At 40.7% G+C, this 18,320-nt stretch overlaps 1 protein-coding gene across 1 annotated transcript in view; it reads right to left on the minus strand.

Moving 5' to 3' along the window:
- Positions 1-18,320, minus strand: part of TGFBR3 (transforming growth factor beta receptor 3) — a 111,507-nt gene that overhangs the window by 57,015 nt on the left and 36,172 nt on the right. Inside the window, exon 3 of the mRNA XM_041421437.1 lies at positions 9,742-9,926. Coding sequence (XP_041277371.1) covers positions 9,742-9,926 — 185 coding nt within the window. The remainder of the gene's footprint in view (positions 1-9,741; positions 9,927-18,320) is intronic.

Raw genomic sequence — 18,320 nt, forward strand, 5'->3', positions numbered from 1 at the left:
ATGACCTGTGACCTCTCTTCATTAAGTACTCTCAAAAATCTTTAACCAAAAGGTGTTTGAAAACTCCTTTTCCCTTCACCCCCATTTGTCCTACAGCAGGGGCTAAAGGTCAGGATGTGCTATGCTAGACACAAAGAGCTTAAAAATCAAGTCTTACAGCACATGAACATGCCAACATCCACTAAAAAACTATTTTGAATTATGCATGATGTTCCCATTATTAATGATTCAGAGGAAAATCAGAGATTCACAGAACAAGCTGAGTTGGAAGGGACCCTCAATGATTATCCAGTCCAACTCCTGGCCCTGCACAGGACACCCCAAGAGTCACATCATGTGCCTGAGAGCATTGTCCAAACACTTGAATTCTGTCAGACTTAGGGCTGTGACTACTTCCACGCTCTGGGTGAAGAACCTTTTCCTAATATCTAAGCTTAGCCTCCCCTGACACAATTCCAGGCCATTATCTTGGGTCCTGTCATTAGCCACCACTAGCCACCCCTCCTTCTCCCCTCATGAGGAATGTAGAATGTGGTAAGGTCTCCTCTCAGTTTCCTCTTCCCTGGGCTGAACAGACCAACTGACCTCAGCCATTAAACAACAGCCCCCAAACATGTGTTGAAGACAAGAACTGAACAAAGTTCCCTTCACCTTCAGTAGGGATGAAGCATCACCCTTGAGTCTGGCACCTATTCCATGTAGAGCAGCACATTGTTTTTAATGAAGATCTAAGGTTTCAGAACCAGCTAGAAAACTGACCTGCCCATACACTGACGTCATACTTGTATCCAACAGCTGGATGAGAGAGAGCCCTTTAGAACAAAAGCCTAAGGGCTTGCAGAATAGTCAAAAACTATCTGTAGTTCTACCTCCAGTGTAAGCTCCAGTACTCTTCTTGCCCCAATATTAAAATGACCAAGCTGAGGGTCTGTGTAATAGGATGGAATTGCAGCACGTTTGGATCTCCTCATGTGGCTTTGTAATTCAGCTGCTCCACACAACAGACTAAAAAAAGCAAATTACAAGTAAAATTTAGTACTACAACATTATCAAAGACATCATGTGCCAGATGAGTATGCTGTATGACATTAAACATACTGCTCTGTTCCTGGCAGCAGAGTTGCCTGTGTCTGGTTCATAACTGGTGGTTTCCTGCACCAGTGATACTTTCTCCTCAAAAGTGGAAGAGCAGGCAACCATGCTGGTAAGGTTTTACTAGAAATGCAGTGCCTGTTCAGAAAGCAGCACAGCTCACACAACGTCAGAAAATTCTGACACAAGGAGACATTACAAAATAGTGCTTCTAGCTTCATGGAAATGTTGGGCTATTTCTGCCCACAGCTTAGTCACATCATTTATTTTCAGACAAAAACATAGCAAATTAATTTCTGATGTTCCTGCGTTGTTATTCTAAGCTGGAACAGCCAAATGCTAATAATTTATGCAAATACCTAGGTAATAAAAGCTATTCCTGACACAAATAACTTGGCAAATATGCAGGAGAGTTATTGAAGTCCTATTTGCAATAGAAAGGGGTATGACTTTCACAGTGCAAGAATAATAAGAGTAAAAAAACTTGAGGGTTTGTATAAGGACAGAACACAAAGGGCAATAACTATATTACCATAAGTCATACTGAGGCAGCATGAGGCACATGCAATTCTGCTCAGCTTTGCCAACCAAATGTAACTTTCACACCACAATCCCCACTTTGGTCACCTGCAGAGCAAGGGCTGCCCACAGTGACCAGCCCCACGGTTTGGTCAATGGAAAACTGATGCCCATCAGTACAAAGCTGGGACCTCTTTGCCCATTCTGTCTGTGACCTGATCAAGATGCTCAGGCTCCCAAAGATCAAGTGAAACCATTTGTGCCATCTGCCTTTCTGCAGATCAGCCAGGCTTCCCAAAACACAGTGTTTTGCTCAGCTTTGCATAAATCAGTAGATGTCAATACCATTCACATGGCATATAATGAATACTGAGGGGACAGTCTTGCTTTTGTACATTTTATGGGAAAATTCCTTGTTGGCTTTAGATCTGTTTAAGGGCAGAGGATCTGTCCCTATACACCACAAGTTGCCACTGTTGCTAGTGGCCTATTCAAAAAATGGTATCAGCACACTAAGTTTTATTTTAATAATTAAGGTAGAAGACTCATGCAGAAATGAAACAAACTTTCAGATAATTTTCTAGTCCATATTTATTTGTACATATATTGCAGATCTAAGTTTTCCTTCAGTGCATCGCCTGAGCTGCAAATTTTAATTTGCCTTCCCTTCTCCCACCCCTAAACTATTACTAGGTAGCTGTGTAACAGGATATCCAGTGCCCTGAAGAGAAAAAATGGGTGTGGAGGCAGTTAACTGTGTCAGAGGATATATGATGACATACTAAAAAGCAGCTCCTGTCCCAAAGAAAAAGCTTCTTAAACTGAGAGATAAAAGACATATGACAAATATCTGCCAGGACGGTTTTCCTTAAATGCATTTGGGGCCTTCTAAACTAATCTACACAGGCTATTTCAGGTAAACACAAGATTCCACTGCCTGTATTTTCAGCATGTTAGATAGATGCTAGCCACCCAGCAGAAAAGCCAGAGCTGCACTAATGTATCACTGAAGTATCAACCCATCTCAGCTCTCAACAGGTCTCTTTAGTCCAGGCTCAGTACAATAATAGCACTGAATGCTATGTGTATTCAGAGACAGCACTAGCCCTATCTCATCTCTGAGGCTAGAGCTGACACAGCAGGTCTCACCTCAACTGCAAAACACCATGCAGATGTAACATAGCACAGTGTCTAAAAAACATCATGGCAAACCTGGTAAATGAATACAGAATTTCCAAATCTCAGGGTGTATCCTTAATGGTTTAACATCATACTTTCCACTGTTTCACAAGCTGCAGGTGGGGAAGGGGAGGAGGCTGAGATAATAGGGCTTCAGACAGCAAATAAATACTACAAACAAACATGAAAAGATGACAGAAACACTGCAGGGCAGAGAGTTATGCCATTTGAAAGCCTCCACACACAAAAGAGTTTGTTCCTCAGGGTTTGCAGCTAGACCACACATAGATCCAGATGACTGGAAAAAAGAAATGTCATTCTACAGGTGTCTTTTAAAGAGGCACTGTCACAGAGAAAGTGTAAAATGCAGTGTTCACGTCTTTAGTGGACATGCAAAATGAAATTCTTGCTTTCCAAGCCAGGGTAAGGAACAGCATGTGTGCATGACTCATAAAAAAACAGAAAACCTAGCAGCAGCTCCAGATTTAGGAAACAATTTTGTTTACTTTATTGTCAGTAACTCACCAGTCCAAGTAAGAGCTTGTGTAAATGTGTGTCTGTACTACATATGCTCACAAACAGTATTAGAAATTAAATAAAAAGGAAACTGCTTTCAGAAGATTAAAAGAAACGTGTGAGCCCACGTGCACAGTGTGCTTACACATCCAAGCCATAGAGAAGCAGGAAGAGCCCATCCAGTAAACAGCAGCAGCAGCCTTCTTGCTCTCTACAACCCTGCAAGAGCACATGAGTACCTGCAGCACTGTGCATCAGAGGAAAACGAGAGACCAGTTTACAGCTTCCAACACGACATTTTAAGCAGCAGTCAGCAAAACTCAAAACTGTGAGCAGTCAGAAAACTCACTGACGTTTTTCCTTCTGAACCCGTCAGTGTTCTGTGGTAGGCCTTGGCAGGGCTTCAGCCACCGCTCCACACAGCTCTCAACTGAGAACAGGGCTCACTTTCTGCACACAGCAAACAGGCCCATTTCTAAAAACAGAATATACTGAGGCTTTGCACAGCATTTTCCAAGTCATGAGATGTCACTGCTGCCTCTTTAAGGGCAGACACGCGTCAAGCCACGCTCCTGCAGGACATCAGGCTCTGTACAAACAGGCTCCTCTGGCCAACACAGGACTTCCTCTGGCAGTTCTGGTGGGCAGAACGCGAAAGGACTGCCAAATCCAGTGACCAGCAAATCCCGAGCTGGCTAAAAACAACATGCAAAGACTGCAGTCCAGACAAACAAGACGAAAAAGCCACATTAAAAAAGGTGGGATTTTATGCAAGCACAGATGCCTCAAAGTGCTAACAAAGAGAAGAGGGGAAAGAGCATTGTAAAGGTTTTCAAACAACAAGCAAACTCCATTTCTTAAAAATATGGTAATGCCATGTTCATCATGAAGGCAATTCAGACATCAATGTCACTTTAATGTATCAGCTGCATGGGAGTTGCAGCTTTCAGCAGACACAGAGTTCTCTCAGACAGACACTGAATGACTACGATTTCTGTGGCGTATGCTGCCGCTATTTTTAAGGCTTTATAAGCTCTATAATGTACTTTTTTTTCTGATTCGGTCCAGTACTCCAGCTGGGCTCTTGGGCATGGCTGTGCATAAAGGGAGTAAACAGCAGCCTGTGAAACCACCCTGGTGAGCCAGTGGAGCTTCCACAAGCTGTGGGCAAGCTTTGGAAATAACCCAGGATCAAAGATGCATGTGATGAGGAACTCCTGCTTTCCAAGCATCAAATACAGGGTGTTCCTGGAGTACATTTGCCGCAGAGTCACTCACAGCTTGACTCTGAGACCTCACTGGCACAGAGCACTGGTGGAAGCAGTAATTCATCTGGACTTCCCATTCTCAACCTTCTTATGTGGCACTCTTCCCTCACAAAACACCATGCAAAATGATTACAATAAAAAGCAGTAGCCAACCTCAAATTTGACAGAGAGCCTTGCAGGTGGCCAAACTCATTTTCCATTGTTATTCTGTGTACCCAGGATGACTGATTATGTTGCCTCTGCACAACTTCATCAACCACACATCATCAAAGAACAAGGAGTAATGGATGAAGTGATCTAATTGACCTTGATGGGCTCAGTATAACAGGAGAGATGGCCAGCTGAAGAGCCTGAAGGTTCAAAACCCCTGAACATACTTGCATTGAAACATGCAGGTCTGCTGCTATAGCTAGAGATTGACTACTGCTGCCAAGCTAAGGTGGTCAGAAAGCGAAGAGGCAAGAAAAGAAAAACACCGTTGCAAAGTTCAGAATTTGTCTGTACCTTGGCAGAGGCACAGTGCTTTGTTTTCTCTCTCAGAGCTTCTTTTTCTAAAGAAGCATCTATTTTTCTTCAAAGCAAAGGCCTTTGACCTACCAGAAGTACTAAAAATACCCACATGCAGCACTGTGTACCTATTCAAACAAATGAAGAGGTAACAAAATCCTCACTAAGTCCAGCTGTCAAGTAACAAACCTTGAATTCCCTTCCTGCCTGCTGTCAGCACATGACCTCCAGGCTCCCTGTGACCATGACTCTGGTGCTGCAGGTCAGCATGTTTTAAATATGCCCAGAAAGTGGCCCCTTTATCTGAGCTGAATCTCAAGGCTGTTCCTAATCTCTGGATGCCTGAGCATGAAACAAAACATTTTTCCCTGACATAGCCTTGGGTAAGGCTGTTGTAGTATTAAACTTCTGAAAACAGTTAAAACAAACACACTGGGAAATACAGTAAATATGTAGCATAATATGCAAAATGAACTAGGTTTTCACCACCTTTATCACCCAGATCTTGAAATCATAAAAACCAAAAACACTGTGACACAGAACAATTATCCTGAATTCAGGATCAGCCTAATATAATTAGCCTATTCCAGGAGCTAACAGCCATTTTAATATCATGTTTACTGTCAAAGGAAATTTTAAAGTTGTTATTATTAACTTTTTGCCAAGTAGCACTGATTAAACAGTGGGGAAAAAGGTCCATCAAATTATTACAGCCTCAGTGGTGTTACTCAAAATTATAAAAATTAAGACAAGTCCTCAGTTTTCCTGCCTTTATTTCATATAACACATGTTAAACATCTGTATCAGGCACAACATCTTAAAGTTTTTGAGGATGAGGATGTCAACGAAAACAATAGTGAATCCATTGCCAGGAACTCTGATTCCATGTATTCATATGTATTCAATCCTAAGTATTCACATGAGATTAACTTTATATGCCTCTCCTCTCTCCTGTTAACTATTTCAATTGTAACTGTGCTCGAAGCAGCTCAGGGAGATTCAACCAACAGGCATAAGAAAAGAATCCTCCATTAATTTAGGACTTGATAATATACCTAAAGAGTCACTTCCATCTTAAAAAAAATTTTTATGCTCTTCTATACACATTCTTCTGGTGCAAATTTCTAGAGTTTCCAAGTGATTCTACAAACAATAACTTCCTAAGAACAAAAAGCTCCATGAGGAAGCAACTATCTCCTTTCTAAAAAGTGAGAAACTGAAGCAGTGAAGATAACCAAAGCCAAAGAGAAAGTTATTGTAAGAGTTCAGTAGTTCCTGGCATTCAGCTGAGACCCAGATCAGTACAGAAATGCACACACGCACTCACTTCCCCAGGAATATTTGATCAAATAAAACAAACAAAAAAGGCTTGCATTTTTCTTGCCAAGTTCAATATAAACACTTGAGGCTATTACATGCACCCGTATTCTATTTCCTATGATAAAGCATGGCCAAATATGAATTGTGATAAAAGACATTTCTAAGAAATATTTGAAAAATATTGAAACTTCGGGGGTTCTTACTTGAAGAAAGAAGACATTCCCAGTCTCAATATACAAGATTTCATCCCAATGGGATTAATGAATTAAAATACAAACAAATTCCTTGAAGATCATAAATGTGATAACATTTCGTGATGTGATCTTATATTTACCAGATTTCTGCCGTAACACAGAAGTGGTAAACTTCAGTTTAACAAAGACTGTTCAGAATACACACTCCTATACATTTCCAGTCTGTCTTTTGTCTTCTTTTTCCCAGTTTATAGGGAAGGAAAAGCACCCAAATCTTACTAACCCTTACCGAAAAGCCTGCCTGCATCACCCCTGCCACATGCCCTCCCCCTCATCAGCCACCTCTCCTATGCTTAAATTTGTGAACGTTTGTTGTCTGTATACTCTACATGAATGTCAAAGAGAGTTAAACTAATGCATACACATATGTTGCATCTTTATGAGAACCATGATAACTGCACAAGTACGTTTAATGCATGAACCCTCCAAGGAATTTGCTAGGGGAAGTTTACACTCCTCCCAGCAAGTAAGGAATGTGTAATTTAGCAGCATTCCAGCACAGTGCAGGTTAAAAATGAAACAACCCAACCTCCAAAGTAAGCCTTCACTTAAAAATTTTCAGATCTTGCAATTCCATATCATCAGAACTTCAGCCAACCTCTGAACAAATACGTGATTTATTTAAACATGCTTTCAATGTTGCTAAATCTAGGTAATGTGCTGTCAAACAAAATTACTGGTTTTATTTTGGAGTCTACTGGAAATACAACATGATAAACAAATCTCTACCTTTGCTATCAGCATTTGCAGGCAACAGGAAATACCTCAGCTGGTAAATCAAGCTCATATTACTTAAGGTGATGGGTACATTCTACTTTTAGACAAAGGACCACTTGGAGTTGGTTTCTACAACAATGGAAAAGATAACATTTGCTCTGCTTTGTTCTCTGAGTCTTATCCTATAAGTAAAATCTGATCTTTCCAAGTTGTTTACACTCTTTTGCTCAGCAAAACCTTGTTGCCAGCAAACCTTGCTCCAGCTTCCTGTGCATTTGTAGAGCAGCCATCTCCAAGGGCCGTGACTGGAAGTTGCTCAGGAAATGGGAGAAGGAGGCTGCGGGTTTCAAATGCTGAGATCTATTCAGTGCCCTACACTTCACAACACCCCCAAAGCACAGAGACAAGTCAGCTTAGGGCAAACTGCTTTCTTATCATAAGCACATTAGACGAGGTTTGAGCAGCCTCTTTCTGCTGGACAGCAAGTATTTTTAGTCAAAGCCAAGTACTTCATTCCGCCATCGTGTCACTCTGAGCAGGCAGCAGGGGCACAGCCTGCGTGCTCGTGCACTGGCTCACAGCTGCGCAGAGCTCCGCGTCACGCCAGCGGTGCCAGCAGCTGCCCAGAGGGAAATTTGGATTTGGGCTTATGCAAATGCACTTGAGTCATGCTGCTCTCTCAGGAGGTACAAGCTCCAGCTGCAGCCCATTTCATCCCTGCCCTGGGCACCCTTTAGTAACCAAGAAGTTACAAGCTCCCCCAGTACCACAACCATGCGGGCACTCTCGTGCTCACTTTCAATAAAACTTGTGATTACCTTGTGAGATCTACTCATACCAAATATGCCTATGACTTAGCAATTGATTTAAATTTTCCTGGGAGACGAGAGAAGCACTGAAAAATCTACAGCAGAATGATATACAGCTATTTAGTTCTCATCGGAAACTATGCTCAAAAAACCCAAAACAACCAACCCCAACCAGCCCCCCCAAGCAAACAACCCACAAAACCCAGAGCAAACCAAAAAGCCCAACAATTTTGTCTTCATGTCCCAAGAACTGATCATACCTACACTTTTTTCAGTCATTGACAGTACACTTATCAGGCTGATAATCCAGTGCCTGGCATACTAAGAAAGGTTTAAAGAACACACAAAAAAAAAAAAAATCCCAAAACAAACCCCCACCACGCCCTCCAAATATAAAACTATCTGTTCCTCATTCACAGTCCTACCAAAAAAATCATAATTTTTCTATTCATCCATGACAGTAGAAGATCTGGCAATTTTGATTAATGGAAGTCAATGAGATATCTACTAAAAAAAGGGTAAATAATTTCTCATCACAAACTAGACATTTAAGAACATATATATACTGAAAATGAACACAACAGCTGAAGTTTCATGGATGCATACAATACACATTGAGCTGAAGTCACCAACAAGGCTGATACTGAAGTCAGTGGAAAGACTGATTCTGGCCAAGAGTATCTGCCTTTATTTTAATCACTAAGAAAGAACTTTCAAGTGGAGTCTTTCAGCACAGATTAAGACCCTCTTTTCCTAGGTTTCTCCCTGTTAGAGAACCATCTTTGTTCTCTCTTTACAAATTCTCTAATTGTGTACCCGCACGTTGCTCCCACATGACACAGTACTAAGGATTTGTGTGTGTAATACTGTAAGAATATGAACTAAAAGGCTCAGCTGTCATGGCATGCAATGTTTTCTTTGTACTTTGGCACTCTGTTTTGATGTGTTTTGAGAGTAAACAACAATATGGCACAACTTTACATCTAAAATTTTATTCTGCTGTTGCTGTCAGAACAGCTGAAGTTTTTGCCAGTCCCTCCAAGTTCAGCACACGTAAATGAGTAATTGGACTACCATAGTCAGCAACACTTTCTTTCTGTACAGCAGTCCCCCCTCAGTGAAGCATTAAGGCTGTATTACACTGGTAAAAGAATCTAAACTTCAGTGTTTGTTTATAGTGGTCATGGCAGGGATCCAAAGGTATTCATGTTAATTTACAACACATTTAGGTAAACGATCGGCTTTTGAAGACAGCCAATTCTGCAAAGGCCTGTGGGAGATCTAAATCTGTTTCTTATTTCCTTTGCCCACCCCCTACCTTTTTTAAGTATACTTTGTGGTTGTGAAAGATAATGAAGAGGGTGGCTAGGTATGGAAGTAGTTTATTCATATGACATGTAAAGTGTAGGTGGACAGTTTCCATGCAAATTGTACATGGTTCTTTGTGGTACTTCGGTGACAATTCAGAAATAACTTTATGCAGCAAATTAACATATAATAATCCCATTTTCAGACATACTTATCACCAGGGATCTGGAGAAAAAGTAATTTCCCCTTTACCTCTCTTTCATGATGGCCAAGACCCTCCTTGGGGTTTCTGAGATTGAGGACGTGCACCTCTTGGGGCAGGCTCGTCGTGCCCCGGCTTGCACAGCCAGACAAGACTGTAAAGCTTTCCAATAAGGCATGGACTGGGTGTGAATTGTTAACGGGCAATAAGACACATTCCCTCTGAGGCACAGGACCTGCACAGAAAGACACAGACACACATCACTGAGAGAAAGAAAAAGCAATACATTGTTTATACTTGTCAAATAATGATCGTCCTTTTGTTCAGAAAATCCATGGGAACACAAGCAGAAGCTTCATGTCCATTCTCCACAAAATTAAGACTTTCATTCCCATTGCACTTTTAAGTTGTCCTGAATATGCTCATTGGTTTGTTTCTCTCTGAAAGCCTAAATTTTCAACTATGAATTCCAGAACTGAAGGTATTCTTTACTAGAGATGAAAACAAAGAGAGGGGAAAAAAAGTCTAACAAAAACCCACTAAGCAAAAACCCACTAAACAAAACCAAAAATAAACAAAACAACCAAAAAATTTTAACCAAAACCAACCAACAGTCCCAACAAAACCTCCAAAAAAAACAAGAAAACCCCCACCACCACCAGTGACAGTGGTCAGGGAAATTGGTTTGTTTTAGATGTTTATGTCAAACACTGTTATCTGCAACTGTAAATGCCATCACGTGTATATAACAATGAAAACTTAATATCTACCAGAAAGGTAATTATGTCAGGAAGGATTTGGGCGAGCTGGATTTGTTGCTTTTGAAGCAGTGCTGATTTATAGTGAACATCATTCAAATACATAGTACAAAACAGCAGGCATCTGTCACATGATAAAATGAAATGTTTGTTTACTGAGTCTATTTTGTGTCTGACAGCAATTATCTGCACTGATAACAGTTATCTAGTCCAAAACAGAGTGTACGCCCTTTCAAATAATCAGCACAGCATGATGTAGTGCCATACTCTTATATAGTATGTGAGACCGTGTGATGTGATAGAGCAAGATAGCACAAAAGCAAAGCATACAGAGCAGTTTACATTTAAACTATATCCCAGGAAACTAAATCAAGACAAATATTTATGAAAAGCAGCCCTGCTTTTCCAAAATGGCTCAAGCCCACCCCTAACAGTAACAGATACATGTATGTTTTTGATTCAGAAGGTCACAGGAGAACGTAATTGATTTAACCCCTAATTTGCACCAAAGTCACTCAGATAAGAATTAGACTCGCATGAACCAGTCAGTTCAGAGGCTGCCGGGCATAAAAGAGAAATACAAAGCAGAAGCATAGTTTTTTTTCCAAGTTGTGCACATATGCAATTGAAATAAAATGCTTCCTTAGAAGGAAGTTCAAAATAAAGAAAATCCTCAACTGATTAAATGGAAGAGTTCTATCTGGTTTTGTCAAGTCTAAAGCCAGCTATTGTAGCACTAGAGATCATCTGACACTGGTGTACACTTATGTTTAATTATATTAGTACTGACCTACACTTTGCTGGTTAAAACCATGGTTCTTTCAAAATACAGTTTGCAGGTGGCCATTTACTCACAAGTCGAGTCTGTCTTAAACCAGACTACCTGGAAAAAGCAAAGCCCTTGAGCACAGGGAGATTTCTGCAGTGCCTCGGGCCACAAAGAGGCCGTTCCTGAAACCCACCAGTGCATAGTGCATATCCTATGAGCTCCCACAGAGCAGGAATATTTGTAAAGGCAATGCTCAAGGCATAAATTACTCATGCATGTGCTTGGGGTACAGAGGATAAACAAACTTTCTTCTCCCTAAATTAGGAGCTTGGCAGTAGCACTGACCAAGTAGCACTGACTGGAGGTTTTCTGGTTTTTATTTAACTCCTTGTAAAGAAGACACATACAAAATGCAATGATACGATTCAGTTAAAGGAAAAAAAAAATTAAAAAGTTGCCCTTTGTAACAGCTGAAGAAATATTGAGGATTTGTAACAATAACAAAGCCAGCAGAGAGGCTGCATTTTCCTGATGTATAAGAGCAGATCAGAGAACCTACTGATAAACTAGCCCAGCCGCTGATGTGTAAGTCCTACAGCACACCATGTTACACAACCTGCACAAAACACTTCCCTAAACTCCACAAGCATTTATTGAGCTGGGAAGGAAAGGGGCACTTGTTCATTGAATTGTTTCTGGTCAGCCAGAGCGGAATTGATGGTTAAGATGTTTCAATCAGAACACACACTCACCCACAAAGAACAAGGCGCAAGACTGAACAAAACCAGAAATGGAGCTGCTGATAAAAATGTGCATTTTACTTAGCAAAGGTTGAGGAGAAAAAGCAAATACCTCCCTTGTGATTTCCTTGTGAACACCTATTCCCATGCAGGACATCTGCCAATCATCCCCTCCAGCCTTCATCTGGTACTTATCTGAACAAATTTAATACATTAGAGTAAAAGAGATCTGGATTTTGCCCTCACATCTTACAAGGGGAAGATGATTGTGACTGTTTCGCTCATGCTGTAACTGCCTCCTTTTCTGGCACCTCAAATGCACATTAAGAAATCCCTCTGTTCTGCTCAACATGCAAGATGGAAACAGTCCCGGAGGGAGCAGAAGTTCACATCCTGGATGACTGTGTGCAGCTGAGCTTATCTGCACAGGGACGGGCAGAATGAGGCATGCCTGCTCTGCCTGTGCTCCACCCTGGCTGGCCAGGGGCCAGATCTCCAGCAGAAATTCCGTCACCTCGCTGGCAGCGAGCCCACGTGCTGTGCCACTCCTGAGCAGGGCTTACTGGTGTAGGGCCACTCTTCCAGCAGTGCAGCTGCACAGCACCTGCCTGCACACCTTGGCAGCCTGGGGCATGCCCCCTCTGTCAGATCTGTTTGGAGGGAAGAGGTGCACAAAGCTGCTCTAAGCCGCACAGTCCAAGAAACCAATGCTTTGGGAAAATTACTGCATTTGATAGAACTGCTTTCAGCCAGCCTTGTAAGAGAAAGGGATATAGCCCTGGAAATCTGAACCAACAACTGGACTACCTGGAGGACGCTCCACTGCAATCAGACCACACGTGCTGTGAGACTGCCCACATGCAAGGCATGCTGTGGGGGGGTAAATAACTGAGAGGTTGATCCTGCTGTCTAATTTTTGCCAAGTTTCACACAAGTGCCTGAGTAGGTGTGTCCTGGGCCCATACTGCCCTTCCCAGCAACTCAAGACTCTCACAATCACCGTTTCTCTTACACTGGCAATACCAAATCATAATCCTCATACCTGCCCAACCACTAACCCGGCTGTAGTGCTATGCCCACATACACTGGCATGCCTGCAGGCAGCAGCAAGTGAAAGGAAAAATTATTTCTAGATCACAAAGTCCACTGAATGCTCAGCCTGTAAGTGGCAAAAGGCAGCTTCTTCTGCCACCTCCTCTGCATTTATGCCGTACTTTAGTCTGTTCTTATACTGCATGCACCATAGCAATGCTATTGGCTCAACATTCATAAACTGCATTTCTTTCCAGCCCTTCCTACTGCACCTGCACATGTGCCCCTCTCAAAGGTGGATGCTGCTACAAGGCACTGTCACACTACAGTGGGGGTGGCAAGAGCTCTCTTCTACCCAAATTAGCAACTTTTGGCTCCGTCACAGAACCTTCATCTTCCTTCCTTCCTGCTACTTTTCTCTGACTAGAAAGCCAGCTACCTCCTCTATGTAGTTTAAATCCTACAAAATGCATATTACCACTCTGAAAAAGAAACTGAAACAAAGTCCTCCCTAGAATTCTACTAATCTGATTGTTTATCACCTCCACACCACCTACTTGAAAAGCCAACATGAAACCACAGCCTCATCCTACCTGGGCTTTACTGTTGCTCTGCCTTCCACAAACCCCAGGATGAGCCTTTGCCAGTATCCCACTCCAGCCTCACACCCTGTTCCTGCCAACCTCACCTGCATCACCTGCCAAAATTCATTATCAATGTCCAATTAAAACATCAAGATTACCTTATCAGTTCTAAATATGTACAGATATTCTCCTGCATCTCCATCCCAATCAAAGCACTTAAAGGGTCAAAGATACCTTCCAGTTTATCCATCCTAGTGCTGTCACAAGCGTTTAGTGCCTTCTCTGCTGAGAATTTAAGTGTGTGAACACACAGCCATCCTTGGGTTTTATTTAACTTTGGAGCATGTAACCACTTAATCTTGTTAGTGAATCCTGACTCCTACCCCAATCAAATTTTTGTTGCTTAATACCTTTAGAGGATGGAAAGCAGATTAGGTTGTTTTATTTATAAGAACCAATTATTAGGTATATATTTTCCAATACAATGCTTATTGCAAATGTTTTGTGAATTCAGAATTCTAGAAAATTGTTGAGTATGGAATTATTTTTCACTTCCAATTAATATGTTACAGGAAATCAGTGCAGACCCAACCTTGTTTGATACTGTGTAGCTGTGTCCATCTGGAACATATTCAATCCAACTTCAACATTCTTGTTTCCCATATCATCCATGCTACTAATGAGTAACATGTGTTCTGCTGTAAGAAGGTAGCAGAAATGGGAGTAAGACTAAGGGGGATAACACAACAACCCAAGACCAACTCATAACTGTGATTGATTTTATTCCAATAGTAAAGGGTAATGTAGTTTCTGTTGTATTTCCATGGTGATTTCTGCAGTGTTGTCAGCTGAAAAGAGCGAGCAGCTCCCACAAATTGCATGAATCTGTGCTGGGAGCTCCACAGCACATTAGCATGGTTCCCATATGCCCCAGCAGAGGGTACAAGCCACACCAATGGGATAGAACATTCATCAGAAGAAGGACAGCTTAACTGAAATTGATTTTTGAATGAGAGAATGACAATAATCTAGTCATTATGTATAAAAACAGAATTCATCACTTTATGTTGAAAGGCACATTAAGATGTGGAGGAGGCTAACTAAAGAAGATTTCAGTGTGCCTAAATGAGAGACTTTCACAAAAGTTCTTTTAGAGAAGGTTAATTTTAAGGGTATTCTCTTAACTCTCTTTGTGACAATGATGGCTTGAACAAACATACTTTTGAATGACAACAGAGAGCAGAAATCATATGAATCTTGAACTAAAAAGCTTCACAGAGCACTTGAGCAAAACTCAGCAATAACTTTTTCCCTTGATATTCACCACTCATTTCTAAAGATAAAAGTGCATGGGCAAAGGGCCACTGTTCTACATGGAGCAATTGTTACCACCTACACAACCTTCTTCTCATAGAGAGTTTCTTACTGAAGGAAGTATTTATACCGAAAAATATACACAAGAGTTGAGGCAAATAAGAATTTACAGAGGGAAGCGGCAACTATCACTACCAGAGAAAATGTTAAGTCACTACTACTTATTCTGTATGGGTGGCTCTCTAACAGTAAATACTAAATTCCTTCCTGCACACACCTTCACAGAAGACCACCTGGAAAGCCCAATTCCTAGTAATTTGAATGTAGAGGATAATGGACAACCTCCACTATTAATATGAAGAGCAGCTTTCATTAAAGATAACCATGAAAAAAACAGTTTCACCCTCATATGCAAGCACTTGAACAAGACATCAATGCTCAGGACCAGTTCATTCTGGCAAGCAGCCTTGAGAGATGGAAAAGACAAGATCAGATGGTTGGAAATATTACACAGCTTTGTGTCGAGAGACAACAGCATAGAGGAAACCTCAGTGTTTCTGCTCACTAACAGGAGAAGCACCTCCACAATGATCAGCAACCACAAGGAGGTGGGCTGTCCAATAGTACTGAGTAACATGATTCTCCTCTCTAAGTGTTACTGACGGAAGAAGGATGCAGGGTACAGAATATCAGACCTTCATACTGGCCAGGAGGAAGACTAAAGAAGATGACTGTCTAAAGCATTTTTTATTTGTATAAATAAACACATTTCCCTTCAGATCCTTAATTTGCAGGGAGTTCTTTTACTAAACTCCCTGAGTTCTTTAGTTTTTTCACAGTGGAGCTACTTTTGACTGAATCACCATTGGGATAATGGTGATTCAGTCAAAAGTAGTTAAAATTGCAGGGGGGTGAGAGGTTTAAAATTGCAGGGAGAAGATTCACAAACATGGACTAATTTTGGCTATTTTGAAAAAACAAACCAATCCAACTAACCAAAACATCCCAGATATCAGACTCCACAGGTATCTATTTGAATTCAATGAGCTATAAAACTTCTACTGAGAAAAAATATATCCTGAAGAAATATCCAGTAGAGGTGGCAAGATTTGGTTGTAGAAGGAGTTAAAACACACAAGTCGTACTAACTAAAAACATGTGCTTTTGCAGAAACTCAGCAGTGGTTTCCTATTCCAGTGCACCGAGCTCACTATCCTCCAGCAACTCCATGACACCATCCCTGCACCTTTCCTCTTTCTTCAAGGAACAAAAAACAAAAAACAAAAAAAAACCAAAAAAAAACCAAAAAAAAACACAAAAAAAACCACAAAACAAAACAAAAAAATCTGTGGAATTATGCATTAACCTACATTCTTCACCTTTACACTGACATCTGGTGCTAATGCTACATGCAATTAGACCCTTGCTCCATGTGCTGTCTATCCCCAACCATTATCCCCCAATTAATTCCTTTTCCACTATTATCAACTCTGCCCAGACTTATTCCATGTATGGACCAAACTATTCAGACATTTCAACACATTAGATTACACTTAATCTCCCATGTCTTTTGATCCTCTGTTTTCTGCAGTTTCTCTAGACATTTCTGTTATACATAGTAAAGTCTATCTAACATCATCTGCCGGCCCGCTGGGCATCATTCAGATTACATGCCCCATACCTTTTTAGTTGCTGTTTTGCTTGGTACAAACTCCTGATGCTGGCTTTGCCTTCTAAGCAAAATAATTTTTTATGCCTCTCTGGTGGATGTGTTGCAAAACATCCACTTCCATGGCTACCAGCCACTGGTAAAAGCACAATGTTTATCTCTGTTTAGCAGAGATGATCTAATTTCAAGTGTTACCTGCATGGACCTCACTGGTTTTTTTATGTAGAAAAAAATTCAAATTGCATTTTTAAATCAGAAATTCCTTCTTTCACTTTTTGAAAAATAAGCTTATATTGATCTTTTTGTCCTTATCAGGACATAAAACTGATCCAAGTTTAATTGGAAAGGTTAACTCTCAAATAAAACTCAACTGCTGTAGTAATGTGCTGCTACTTAGAAAATATGAATTAAACCGAAATTATCCATTTAATGAAAAATTGGAAATTATAAAGTCATATGCCTTTGTTATACAGCAAAACTCTATTTCAATCCCTAAGTAAGCAAGGCAAAGATAGAAAAGGCCAATCAGTTAAGCATCTTGTTAAACAAAAGAAACTCTAGGTGTCTTATTTATACACATATTAAGCTAACTAAACAGAAAAGGCAATGAATGAAAAACCTGTTTGGTTTAACATCCGCTGAGCACAGTCTCAAGACATTGCTACCCATGAGGCATAATCTTAGAAAACAAACATCTGCACCTGGAAAACAAAGAAGTCTTTCAAAAGCAGATGTACTCTACCACAGAGCTACATTTTATGTAACCTCTGCTGTACTTCGTTCTGACCAGAAGTACTGTCAGAGCCCTACCTTCTCTTGAGGTTTGCTGCAAAACACTGCTTACAGGAACTCTTCCTAGTATTTTTCCATGCCTGAATGTGCAAACTCATCCACATATGCTCTTACTCTCTCTTCCCATTCCTTCTCCCAAGCCAATATTTGGAAAACATTTCCACTAACATAAGAGCATCTTTTTAATACCCATAAACAGAACAGCATGTATGCACTGACTTTCATTTAAACACATCCTGAAAGCACAATTTCTGGTTTCCATGTCAAAGAACTGAAAACAAAGCGGTCCACCAATGTTTCAAAAAGGACTGTTGAATTTTTCCCTTTGTTATCCTCAAGTAGTAAAAAACCCCAAGTTTCAAGCAGCTAGTCTAAAAATCAAATGCAGATTATTCTCTTGCACTAATCTTCTGCCCCATGAAGCACCCATACTTTTTTAAACAGTGGTCAATGTTAGCCTGAGGACTCCCCTGCTCCCCAGGCATGGCTGTATTTCAGAAATGCCTGACTCAAATCACAAACTTTTAACAAGACTGTAAAAGATACAAAAATTATCTGAGAAAACAAGAAATACCTAAAAATGCAAAGAAACATCAAAGGCCTTAAAGCCTTAACAGAAGAAGCAAATTTAGCATTCAATTTTCATCACTGTTAATAGATGAAGTTGTCTTCAGCAAAGTGATTGTGCAGAGGAAGAAAAGAACAGACACAAACTATTTCTAACATTCATTGTTCATTATTCCCAAAAACATTCCAACTTCATGTTATAAAAGTCTATTTTCCCTAGAGGTAGCCTATAAATTGTCTCAGATTTACCCCTCTTTACCACAGAAAGATAGGAAATTGCATGGAGACAATGAATGGAAGTGCACTTTTTATCAGAAAACAACAGGAAGCATTCCGCTTGGTTTACATGAGAGCGCTGTATTTGGGCCAAAAGGGAAAAAAACTGTATAAAAATTTAATGCCTG

This window comes from Onychostruthus taczanowskii, unplaced genomic scaffold (genome assembly GCF_017590055.1).
Source record: "Onychostruthus taczanowskii isolate IOZ18803 unplaced genomic scaffold, ASM1759005v1 scaffold7, whole genome shotgun sequence".
NCBI classification, from domain to species: Eukaryota; Metazoa; Chordata; class Aves; order Passeriformes; family Passeridae; genus Onychostruthus; species Onychostruthus taczanowskii.